Source organism: Chelonia mydas, chromosome 3 (genome assembly GCF_015237465.2).
Source record: "Chelonia mydas isolate rCheMyd1 chromosome 3, rCheMyd1.pri.v2, whole genome shotgun sequence".
NCBI classification, from domain to species: domain Eukaryota; kingdom Metazoa; phylum Chordata; order Testudines; family Cheloniidae; genus Chelonia; species Chelonia mydas.
In genome coordinates, this window is record NC_057851.1 from 144,754,419 (window position 1) to 144,766,563 (window position 12,145).

Consider the following 12,145-nt stretch of genomic DNA (forward strand, 5'->3'; position numbering starts at 1 on the left):
ATGGAAGCGTCCTGTGTTAGCTTCCCACACTCTTAAAAGTGTCAAGCTGTGATCCTTTCTAGCCAGTGCCCGCTCATATCTTCCCCTGATCCTCTCTGACCCTCCACAATTGCCCTTCAGCCTGTACAGAACTAGAAACCAAAACCCCTGCTGAGTTTATATAATTCCAATGACTTCATTACTGTGACTGTATGAAAGTCCTTCTGTAACACAAAGAATGGCTTTTCCCTGCAGTTCCAGCCTGGAGAGCTCGCCACTTTATTCCCTTTATTTTAACTAGTGAAGAGGCTGAAATTCCACTTGCCTGAGTCTCCAACCTATATAATCTACACTACTTTACTGATGACTGGGGAGGGGGAGGGAGGGTATTCATATTAAAACCCCATTCAGAAGATAGAGCATGAAAAGACCAAGAAGTGGGACCTTTTAGCTCTCAATCCTTCCCTACAACAGATTTGAACGTAAACACTGACCTGCACAATTGACTTTCCTTTTCTATTTCTTAGAGGAAAGAGTGGCTACTTCTGGCTATTCTGCTAAGAGCAGCTCCCAATCTGCACGTAGTATCGGAGGTGAGCTCCTCACAGCTCTCACTGAAAGCTGGTCTTCCCAAGTACGAGCATGGTGCTGGAGAAGAGTGATTAGGGATCTTACCTGTCGGACATCCAGCCGGTACTTGAGAATGGGATCCACTGCGTCGGGTTCCTTCTGTGTCCACTGCAAGACATAAGAGTAGTTCTTGGATTGCTTCTGGCTGTGGGTGGGGTTGGGAGTGTCGTAGTAAAACTCTGGGTTGTAAGCTTTTGCTGGGAAAGAAAAAGAAAGAAGAGAAAGGGGATGGGTGTGGGGGTGGGAACTTAAAAGTTACAAAGTGAGATGGCAAGGGTGGTGAGACTTCACTGACCAACTCATCAGCCCAACTGCAGCTCAGGAGGTCCTCTGTGCCCAGGGGCACAGGTTGGCATCATGCCAAACACCTCATTTACATTTTAAAAGCCATTCAAACCATATGTTTCTATGCTTCCATTTCCACTGGCTAAGGTACTGGGGGGAAGGTAACAACCCAGTGACCCCCACACCATGACACCGCACCAGTGAAGGTGGCAATGGGTTTAATTCTGTGGTTGAACTAACTGATCTCCGATTGAGGCAACTTTAAAGTAGTATTTTTGTAACTCCTGTTTCATCGGCTGCTTCAGAGAGCCTCCTGCTAACAATCCCTGGGAAAATACCCTTTGGCCAATAGATCATATTTATACTTTAAGTGGGAAAGATAGTGTTTCTGAGCCAATGACTCCTCCTAGAAAATGAAGAGCTGCACCAGGAGAGAGAGCGAGGGGAAGGAAAATATGCACTAGAAAGAAGCTAGATGGTTGGTAACAGAAGGATTTTCCATGGGAGCAGCAGCAGCCCTTTATCTGCCTCTGCTTCCACAGATAAGATCAAAGTGAGCTGGCTTTGTGGTAGGAACTGGGTTGGGTCAAAGACCCAACCCAAAACCTTCCTCAAGATTGCCCCTGAACCCCTTTCCTCTGTGCTCCTGGTGACAATCACCAAAATACCACATGGAAAGCTGCTGTCAGCTGCTCTCCAGCCTTGAAGAGTTTGAATAGGATTCAGGGAAGTGTCCAAACTTTCAAGGTCTTAATTGAATGGAATCCTGTGCCTCATGAGGTTCAGCCATCACTGGAGAGAGCTGCCCATCCTTGGACGCCAATCAAGGCACCAGGGCCAGAATGTGATTTTGAACATACAGATTCCAAGCCCAGAAAGGACCATTGTGATCATCTAGTCTGACCTCCTGTATAACAGGCCAGAGAACTTCCCCAGAATAATTCCTAGGGCAGATCTGTTATAAGAACATCCAATCTCAATTTATAAAAAATGTCAGTGATGGAGAATCCACCAGAACCCTTAGTAAATTGTTCCAATAGTTACAAATATACACCTTATTTCCAGTCTGAATTTGTCTAGCTTCAACTTCCAGCCATTAGATCATTTTACTCTTTTCTTTGTTAGACTGAAGACCCCATTGTTAAACATCTGTTCCACACGTAGGTATTCATAGACTGGAATCAAGTCATCATTTAACCTTCTCTTTGCTAAGCTACATCGATTAAGCTCCTTGAGTCTATCACTATGAGGCACGTTTTTGAATCCTTAATCATGCTCACGGCTCTTCTCTCAACCCACTCCAATTTATCAACTTCCTTCTTGAATTGTGGGCACCAACGTTTCCCGGCACCAGCAGTGCTGGCGCCCCTCTGCCCCAGCCCTGCCCCTACTCCATCCTTTCCCCACCCCCACCCCTGCCCCGCCCCCATTCCAACCCCTTCCCCAAAGTCCCTGCCCCAACTCCACCCCCTCCCCATTGGACCCCTTCCTCAAATCCCTGCCCTGGCCCCGCCTCTTCCCCGAGCACGCTGCGTTCCCCCTCCTCCCCGCTCCCAGTGCTTGCTGCGCAAAACAGCTGTTTCACAGCACAAGCGCTGGGAGCTAGGGGGAAAAAGTGGGCATGCAGCACGCTCCAGGGAGGAGGAGGAGGAGAGTTGGGGGGGCAGGGCAGGGAACTGCCAGTGGGTGCAGAGCACCTACCAATTTTTCCCCGTGGGTGCTCCAGCCCTGGAGCACCCACGGAGTCGGTGCCTATGCTGAACACAGTAGTCCAGCCGTGGTTGCACCTGTGCCAAATACAGAGTTAAAATAACCACTCTGCACCTATTCAAGATCCCCGTTTGTGTATCCCAGGATTGCATTTGTTCTTTTGGCCATGGTGTCGCACCAGGAGCTCGTGTTCAGCTGATTATCCATCACAACCCCCAAATCTTTCCAGGGTCATTGCTTCCCAGGATAGATTCCCCCATTCTCTAAGGACGCCCTACATTCTTTGTTCCTAGAAGATGACATTTACATTTAGCCACATTAAAACACACATTGTTTGCTTGCGCCCAGGTTACCATGCTATCCAGATCACACTGAATCAGTGACCTGTCCTCTTCATTATTTACCAATCCCTCCATTTGTGTCATCTGCAAACTTTTTCAATGATGATTTTACGTTTTCTTCCAGGTCATTGATAAAATTATTAATAGAGTCACTGCACCCAGCTTAATGGAGTAGCTCCAGATTTACACTGTTGTGACTGAGCTCAAAATCTGGCCCCAAGAGTGAAAAGGGGCAAGGCAAGAGATGGCCTCTCCCTGGACTTTGGGGGAGTCCAGATGCAGGTGTGAATTTCCCAGACTGGGGCCATCTCTAAATAGCACAGACTGCTGGAGTGCAGAGCATAAATATCACCCCCCAAACACTCCCATTGGCAGAGCACACTCCTGTCACTTTACACTCAAAGCATGGGCCCCTGTCATTCTGTGGAGGTGTAATCAGACTTAGAAGGATTCCGTGTTTTCTGTTAAACATTCATATTATCCATCAGAGTTATGTCCAAGTCTTTTTTCTTATTATTTTTATCAAATTTTTGCACAAGCAAGAAGTTCAGAACCACCTCAGAGATTAATTACTGCATATTCAACTTTGTATTGACTGTGGAAGTCACGTTTCATAATGGATTCCGAAATGATAATTACCATCTTGCATAACATTAATTCCTTATTAATTGACTCTGAGATGGAAGTGGCAGCAAAGAGGGAGGAAAAAAGAAGCCCTTTAACAATGACTGCAGCATATCAGATACTTTTAAAACTTCACTTCTGGAAAGTTGAACTGTTAGTGGACTTTTTTCCAACTGTTTTTGGGTGAAAGGAGAACCAGACCAGATACACATTCAGATCATATTTTTGAGCCTTATATGTAGGTGAAGCTGGAGAGTGGATTAGCACTGACCAGATCACAGGAGTGTGATGGTAGCGCTGCTCGCCTATACAAAGGTGTGGGGGGAAGGGAGGAGGCATGGAATGGGTGCGGGACAGCCTAGAAGTCACATTGTACCTGTAAAACTTTGTAACAAAGCTAAATTTCTTAGCTGTGGAAGAAGCTAACACCCCCATACACCCATCCATTTTAGGTACTTACATGGCCCCCATGACCACAGTATCTGAGCACCTCACAATCTTTAATGAATCACAACACCCTGTAAAGTAGAACAGTATTATCCTCATTTTACAGATGGGGAACTGAAGCACAGAAGGGCTAAGTGATTTGCCCAAGGTCACGCTAGAAGTTCGTGGCAGAGCAGGGAATAGACCCCCAAGTGGCCCAAGACCTAGACTCATGCCCTAATCACTGGGCTATCCTTCTCAGATATATGTGCTAAGAAAGAATTCAAAAGTTTCAGGCAGCTGTATGAGTGCCGAGGTTTTCCCCTGGACCTGTAGATGTTTGGTCATAAGAATGGGCAAAGAAGTTTGGAATCCGAAAGCTAGCACTAGAAAGCTATGCCCTGGCTGTTGAGAAAGGCTGGAGAAGAAGGAACACGCTGGCTGCTAAGGGGATCCTGTCTCATGGGACCGAGCACCACAAACTGAATGGCATTAATCCATTAAGTACCAGCTCCAGAAAGGAATCCATGTGCCGGAAGCATTTCCCCTAGGAATGAGTAAGCTTTCTAGAGTCAGAGTTCTGTTTGAGAGAGCACAATGGATTTCATTTCGCAGTGATAGCATAAGTGCTGGCTGCAGGCTAGTGAAGAAAGGGGCATAAGTTACGGAAAGAAACCTAATGCCACCAAATGTGCAGAGGTCTGAAGGGATAGGGGAGGGGTCACTGGAGAAGGGGATGTAGCTGGTCAAAATAGGATGTTCTGGGAGCGTGTCAAGGGAAAAGACTAAGGCCAGCATGGTACCAGTGCCTGAGAAATGACTAAGTGGAAGGTGTGAAATAAAATAGATCCCACCAACCTTCCAACCGCTCCCTGCCAGCACACACACACACACACACACACACACACACTAAGGGCTTGTCGGTACAAATACTTAATCTGCTGCAAGATGGGGTGTAAATCTACCTCTGTAAAAACTGGGGCCCATGTCAAACCTCAGGTCAAGGGAAAAACAGCTTTAACAATCAGCAGAAGTGGCTGGATCAGACGTGTGGTTTGAACTCAAGCGCCACTCCCCCTTTTTGCTGCCCATGGAGTCGGAAAGGATTTCACTCACTGTACATGCTGGATTTGCACAAATCCCAGCAGCAAATCCACCGAGTAACAGCATTAGACCCTGCCTAGTTTTTATCTAAGCAGATGTCGCTGCACAAAACTCGGGGGAAAACACACTAAAAGAAGGGTTTTGTTTTAAAAGAAAGGACTGGAGGGTGATGGGATGCCGAGTCTTACACGCCTGCTTGGTCAACATTTAAATCCGATTCAGGTTGTCTTTAGCTGAGAGTGGATACCAACAGATAGCTGTACAGTGGCCTACGTGAAATGAGTTTGGTGTTTGTCACTCCTGTTCCTTTCGAGCAAGTGTTCACACCACAAAAATGCTCCAACCCAATTGGCACTAACTAGCCCCTTTCTAGGCAGTGGCAGCAGAGGCACCAAGGACTGCATGAGCCGTGGAAGCCGAGCTCCCTACTCAGTCTTAGAGGGAGTCCTCCCAGAACACAACTGAAGCACCCTGGTGGGGAGAGTGCATGGCGGAAGCTTGCCTGTACTGTATCCAGTCTACGGAGAGAGGGCGTCTGTCTCCAGGGCTCGCCAGCCACCAAACTCGCTATAAGCAAGTCAATTAAAAACATAAGGAGGAGTCAATGTGTGAGACTTACCAGACACCTGGAAGAGGCAGGTGGAGACCCCCACATCGTTGGAGATGCTGCACTCGTAGCTACCACTGGTCTCCCGGTTCACGCTGTCCACCTTCAGCTCCGAATAGTCCTGCTGCTCTGTGGGGAGCAGTGTCAAGAGGTTCCCATTGAAGCGCCAGACGGCTGTGGCTACCTTCATGGGGCTCCCCTTCAGCATGGTGCACCGCAGGGTGACGCTGCGGCCCATGCCCTGGCGGATGTCCTGAGAAGTTGGTTCCACAACTGGGGGGACTGAAATCATAATGACAAGAACAGGAAGAAAACCCGTCATTGGAGCAGCAGTCTGTCTCCTAAGCTAGACCCTCACCGGCTGCCATATCATCTCCCGGTACACATGCCCCTGCTACTCTTGACTGCATATTGCTCCCCTTTGCTAGGGTGTGCCCAAGCAACAGCTGCAGCCGCCATTTCCCAGCAACTTGTGACTGGGCTGGAACAGGTTGTAGCCACCCTCATACACAATATGTAGGGGCGGCCCATGGAGAGCACAGGTCCTAGGATACAATTCTTCATCTACATCCACTCTGCCAAGGCGGGACATTGTACGCCGAGTCCTGGGCTATCAGCAGGCTGCACCTTCGTATTAAATGTACAGCCCACATTGTTAAGCTCCACAGCCGGCATTTGCCCTGCAAGCCCTAAATCAGAACAAGAGCAGTAGTAATTCCTCCAAGCCAGTGTGATCTGCAATCATAAAGCATAGTGAAGTAGCTCCTAAACACTGAAATCGGTTTTCTCCTGTGCAACTTAATACAGAGGAGGGTTAAAATATATATATATATATATATATATATATATATATATATATATATAAGCTATATAAAATCCCTGTCCCTAGTTAGGATAAAACCTGTCCACCCTCACAGAACACAGAGCCCTTGGGAGGGCTGTGGGGCATTAGAAGGCTAAATGGATGCAAGAAACCAGACATATGCATGACAGCGCAGTCTGGTGGTTAGATCAGGGGACTGGCTGTCAGGACTTCAGGTTCTGTTTTCATGTTTACCATTGACTGACTGACCTTGAAAGGCAAATCACTTCCCCTCTCCATGCCTCAGTCTCCTTATCAGTCACAAGGGGCTAACAACATATATTTGCCTTCCTGGGGTAAGAAGGCTATGAAAATCCATTAGTGTCTGTAACACTCGGAGACCTCTGGAATGTAGGAGTGAGGCATGCAGATGGGACATGGCATAGGGGTAGTGTGAATCACCATTGCGTGGGCTGTACCTATTTTATGTATTAACAGAGGACTTCAGTCGCCAGGGCTATCAATCCAGCACCTTCCACCAGCATGAAACTTTTGATTAAGAATAAGAGAAAACACAAAAGCTCTCTTGCTAAAATGAGTGGGGCTGCCCCAGTGTAAGTGAGGGCAGAATCTGGCTCTGGGACGGCCCGAGCTCCAATAGAGAAAGCAGAGATGTCTTTATGTACATCTAGTACAATAACTACTCTTCCTCCATGAGCCTGGTATCCTCTACAGTCCTGTGGGCAACATAGACCCCCTAGATGTCTAACGTGAAAAGATCTCCTCTGCCAAGCAGGGCAAGAGCGTCTCCAGGTCTGGTACAACAGCACCTCCTCTGCCAGGTCACCCTTGCTTGACAGTAACCATCTTATTTTCCAGGTACCTGGCCCAGCTCTCAGCTGTTTGGTCCTTCTCTGCAATTAAATGGATTAAAAACAGCCCTGGATGGAGCGTGCCTTGCCTTGTTGAGTGGCATGGTCAGCTCATTACAGATGGCTTGCTAGTGGCGTGTCTCAGCAGGCGCTCTGAGCGCTGACTTGCCTTTGGCTTGCCAGTCTCCCACCTCACAGAGTTATAATGTGAGATGTTGTTTGATTTGACCTAGTGTCATCTTCATCCCCAGCTGCTCTCCCATTTCTTGGGTCACATCTGCTCCTCAGTTGAAGCCAGCAGGGCCTCATGTTCTAATCGAGACCGGCTGGGGAAGCGAAAAAGAGAAAGCTTCAAAAGTGACGTGGCGGCGACAGACACTCAGCCAAAGCAAGTGAGCTAGCAGGGGGAGTCGCCATTTCATAGCACTAAGGAGGCTATGGAGGTCTGTGAGATCTGTGGAAGCAGTGTAGGTCATTATGCTGGAGAGGGGGGCTAGGAGCTAAACAAAAGGTCCCCTTCCTGGCTCCAGGGACACCCTGTGCCCTAGTAAAGAGGGACTGTATGAGGGCAGAAGAGGGACAAGGGAGCAGGGGCAGGGCTGGTAGAACCCAGCTCTTTCCTCAGGGTCCAGGAGCTGCAGGGGCTACTGCAGCTCTGAATGTGCAGAGGATGCTCTGGGTCTCTGCCACCATTCTGCAGCGTGGGGGAGGGAATGAAGATTCCCTACTCAGACTGCAAGGCAACCAGAATCTGTGACCATCACTCTCTCGTGTGCACGCGCAGGGGTAAAATAAGCTGCTGCCTCTAATCACTTTTTCCGCTGGATGGAGATGCCCACCTCCTCAAACACAAAGCAGCACCTCACAAACTTTAATGCATGGGGCTGTGGGAGCTGTCCTGCTGGAAGTACCATAAAGCCAATGTCCTGGCTGCTTGTGGCCATTCAGCTCCGGTTACATGCTTTAGGGAGTTAGAGAGCTAGCCCTGGTTTCCTGGCCAAATTCCAACATGGGCAACTACATACAGGTTCCCTAAACTCCCTTCCATTTCTCCCCTAAACCTGCTTGTGTAGTGCTGGTGTGCGCTGTAAAGCGCGGGCTATGTTCCACCCCAGGGGTGGCTGCATTCAGCACTGGGTGAGCACTCTCTCCATATGCAGCATTCCAGGATACGTTTGCATGAAACGCGCTATGCAAATGTACAAGGACTATTAGTTTCCTCTGGTGCCAAATAAACGGGAGAACAGCAACGTGGTGAGAAGTATTATGAAAGGGGTGAAGAGGGCAGAGCATTGCCCTGCCAGCCAGCATTAAAGCAGCAATACTTCTCCAGCAGGCTTGTTCAGATGCTGCTGCTGTGAAAACACAGGGCAAGGCAGCCCGCCTTAGCCACAAAATTATCGTGCAACAGTCAAAGCCATAGTCACTCCCCTGCTCGTTAGGAACAAATAAAACCAACCAAAGTAAAGTGGCTTCACTCAGTCATCCCAGGGATCTGAAAGCCAAGAGAGACCCCAGCCAACATCCTCACAGCAGCCAGTCTGGGAGCTTTGCAGCAAATGGGGCTGCTGGGGTGGCAGGGCTATTTTTAGAAGACGTCCCAGGGCGCTCATGGCGAAAAAGAGCAGGAGTCAGGGAAGCAGAGTGAAGAAATGTCAAGTGTTCAGGGTGGAGTGTATTAAGCAACACAAAGTAAGAAGCAACTAAGACTCTTCAGATCTCAAAGCACTTTACTAACACAAATGAATTCTCTACAGGGCTGCCTCAGAGCTGGTATTCTCACTATTTTACAGATAGGGAAACTGAAGCACAGGGCAGGGAACTGACTTACCTGAAGTCACACAGTCAGCAGCAGAGCTGGGAACAGAGCCCTGAAGTCCTGCCATCTAGTTCTGTGCTTTAACCACCACACCAGGCTTCATCCCCTCTCACAGAATACCCATTTGGAGCCTCTTGAGGTATGTCTACACTGCAATAAAACATCCACAGCTGGCCCATTTCAGCTGAGTTGGTGTCATGGAGCTATAAAACTGCAGTATAGATGTTTGGGCTCAGGCTGGAGCCCGGGCTCTGAGATCCTTCCCTTTGCGGGGTCCCAGAGCCCCAGCTTCAGCCCAAACCCAAACATCTACACCGCTATTTTACAGCCCTGCAGCCTGCGCCCAGTGAGCCTGAATGAGCTGAAACAGGACAGCCCTGACTGTTTTGTTGCCTTGTAGCCATGCGTTTAGAAAATTCTTAGTTCTTCTTCAAAACGTACAAAAATAAATTCCAACTGCAAGTGATAGAAATAGCGAAGTCTCTCTTGATTAGGGAGCAGTTTTATTCTCCACAGCCCTCAGACTGCTCTGCTGCACAACTCTCCCTCCAAACTTAGGCCCAAACTTAAAATGCGAGCTGTAACCAACCCCAGACGCTTACAGCCAATAGGAACAAAGCAACTCCTGCAGATTCCATTTTATCCCACGTGCCTGAGCTGAGATAATCCAGGAACTAAGGGGTCAGTTAACACTGCAAAAGAACAAACCTAACCAGGAGCGGAATTACCATTAAACACACTGTGTGGTGGCACGGGGCCCCACAGTGAAAGGGGCCCCCCAAAATGCAGCAGTGCAGCAAGGCTCAAGCAGGCAGGCTGCCTGCATGCCGTGACTGATCGCCCTGCGCCGCTCCCGGAAGTGACCAGCTGCCGGCATGTCTCTGCGCGCCTCTGGTGGAGGTGGCTCCATGCACTGCCCCCGCCCTGGGCAGTGCTCGGAGACCCGCTGCCCCCTCCCCCACAAGGGGCGCGCAGAGACGTGCAAGCAGCAGGGCTAAGGCGGCTCCCTGCCCCCTCTGCCTCCCTCCCTCCGTGCCACTCCCGGAAGCAGCTGGCTTGTCCCTGCTGTCCCGGGGGGGAGGTGGGGGAGGGGGAGGGGTGATGTCTCTGCATGTTGCCCCCGCCCCAAGCGCCGACTCCACAGCTCCCATTGGCCAGGAGCTGCCCCGCCTAGGAGCTGCTGCCGGAGGGGTGTGTGCGCCGGTCGCTTAGGGAGCTGCACTGCCCCTCTGCCCCCCTTCCACATCCCATCCACCTACCACGGCCCAGAGCCCGCACCTTGCCCCTAAACTCCCTCCCAGAGCCTGCATGCCTCACCCCCTCCTGCACCCCAGCCTCCTGCCCCAATCAAGCTACCACACTTTATTTTCGTTTACTTCCTATTACTTATAATATAGGAGGAGGATGAAGAAAAAAAAAAAATGAAGAACAGGGGTGGAGGGGGCCGACGAAAATGAAGCTGCGCACAGGGCCCCACTAACTCTAAATCCGCCACTGAACCTAACACCCAAACTCCTGTGAGAAAGACTGCCCTTTCTGGAAAGGGATGGTTATGAACTGGGTTTTGTATTACACAAAAGTTATCCCAAGCGCTTGCAAAAAAAAAAAAAAATCTATGAATGGAACTTCTAACCATGGCAGGGAAACCAGCATGTGCCCGTCTCAGGGCCTTATTAGACACACCTGACCCCATCCATTTCTCTCCTAACTTGTGAGAGGGAGCTGCCAACTGCCTGGCACTCATTACATACACACAGTGGCTGCCTCCTCATTTTCTGTTCGCTGATGTTCAGTATTAACACCACCACCCAGTTTAAGGTTGCTGGGGCCTGCCAGCTGACCTGCAGCACAGCATACCAAGTAGTGAAATCAAGCAGGAATCCTCACTTCTATCTGTAGCACCAGATCACAGGAAGGCAGAGAGGCCAGGGGAAGGTGGAAGGGAGTCTATGATGATCCTACTCCTGTTGCTGTGGCTACTGCTATGTGTGCATATTGGGCCCTAGGATACGTGGAGCTCTGCGTAACTGCTCATAGCTGTCCTATCCCATGCAATATTGTAACAAATCCGTGGCCATCACAACACTGTACACTGGGGAACAGCAGAGATAGAACTCATTCTCCTGTTCCAAAAGCACAGACCCTTACCCTCCTGAGCTAAGGAGGACTTTGGTTCTGTACTGCTGTAACACAGAGCTGAGCCGTTTGGCTGCCATCCAGTAGCGCACACACGCATCTAAGCTAATTGAAGAACTTATTCTCAGTATGCTAGTAAGGCACACAAGGCCCCAACCAAAGCAGTTTTCCATATGGAAACAAATGCTAGATTGAACGTGCAAATGTCCCTCACATGCTTGTTTAGTAAACTAGGAAATGGTACTGCCTACTGGTTAGAGCAGGGGAGCATCGATAAAGCTCTCTCAGTTCTAATCTCAGCTCCAACACAGATGCTCTCTGTGGTTTTGCAAAAGGACACAAATCAGATGTCAAGAATTATAACATTCAAAAACCCAGTCGGAGAACCACTTCAATCTCTTTGGTCACTCAATTAGAGACCTAAAAGTGGCAGTTCTTCAACAAAAAAAACGTCAAAACCAGACTCCAAGGAGAGACTGCTGAATTGGAATTAATTTGCAAAGTGGATACAATTAATTTAGGTTTGAATAAAGACTGGGAGTGGATGGGTCATTACACAAAGCAAAACTATTTCCCCATGTTTATCCCCCCCTCCCACCCCCAACACTGTTCCTCACACGTTCTTGTCAACTGCTGGAAATGGCCCACCTTGATTATCACTACAAAAGGTCCCCCGCCCTCACCCCCACCCCCACGCTCTCCTGCTGGTAATAGCTCACCTTATCTGATCACTCTTAGAATCATAGAATCATAGAATATCAGGGTTAGAAGGGACCTCAGGAGGTCATCTAGTCCAACCCCCTGCTCAAA

General features: G+C 49.1%; 1 protein-coding gene across 4 annotated transcripts in view; it reads right to left on the reverse strand.

Annotated features, from left to right (window-relative positions):
- The window catches only part of MDGA1 (MAM domain containing glycosylphosphatidylinositol anchor 1), a 183,831-nt gene that overhangs the window by 55,927 nt on the left and 115,759 nt on the right, over positions 1-12,145 (reverse strand). For all 4 annotated transcript variants that reach the window (XM_037895528.2, XM_043543498.1, XM_037895529.2 and 1 more), the window contains 2 exons: positions 5,719-5,988; positions 655-806 (listed from right to left, as the gene is read on the reverse strand). In XM_037895528.2, coding sequence (XP_037751456.1) covers positions 655-806; positions 5,719-5,988 — 422 coding nt within the window. The remainder of the gene's footprint in view (positions 1-654; positions 807-5,718; positions 5,989-12,145) is intronic.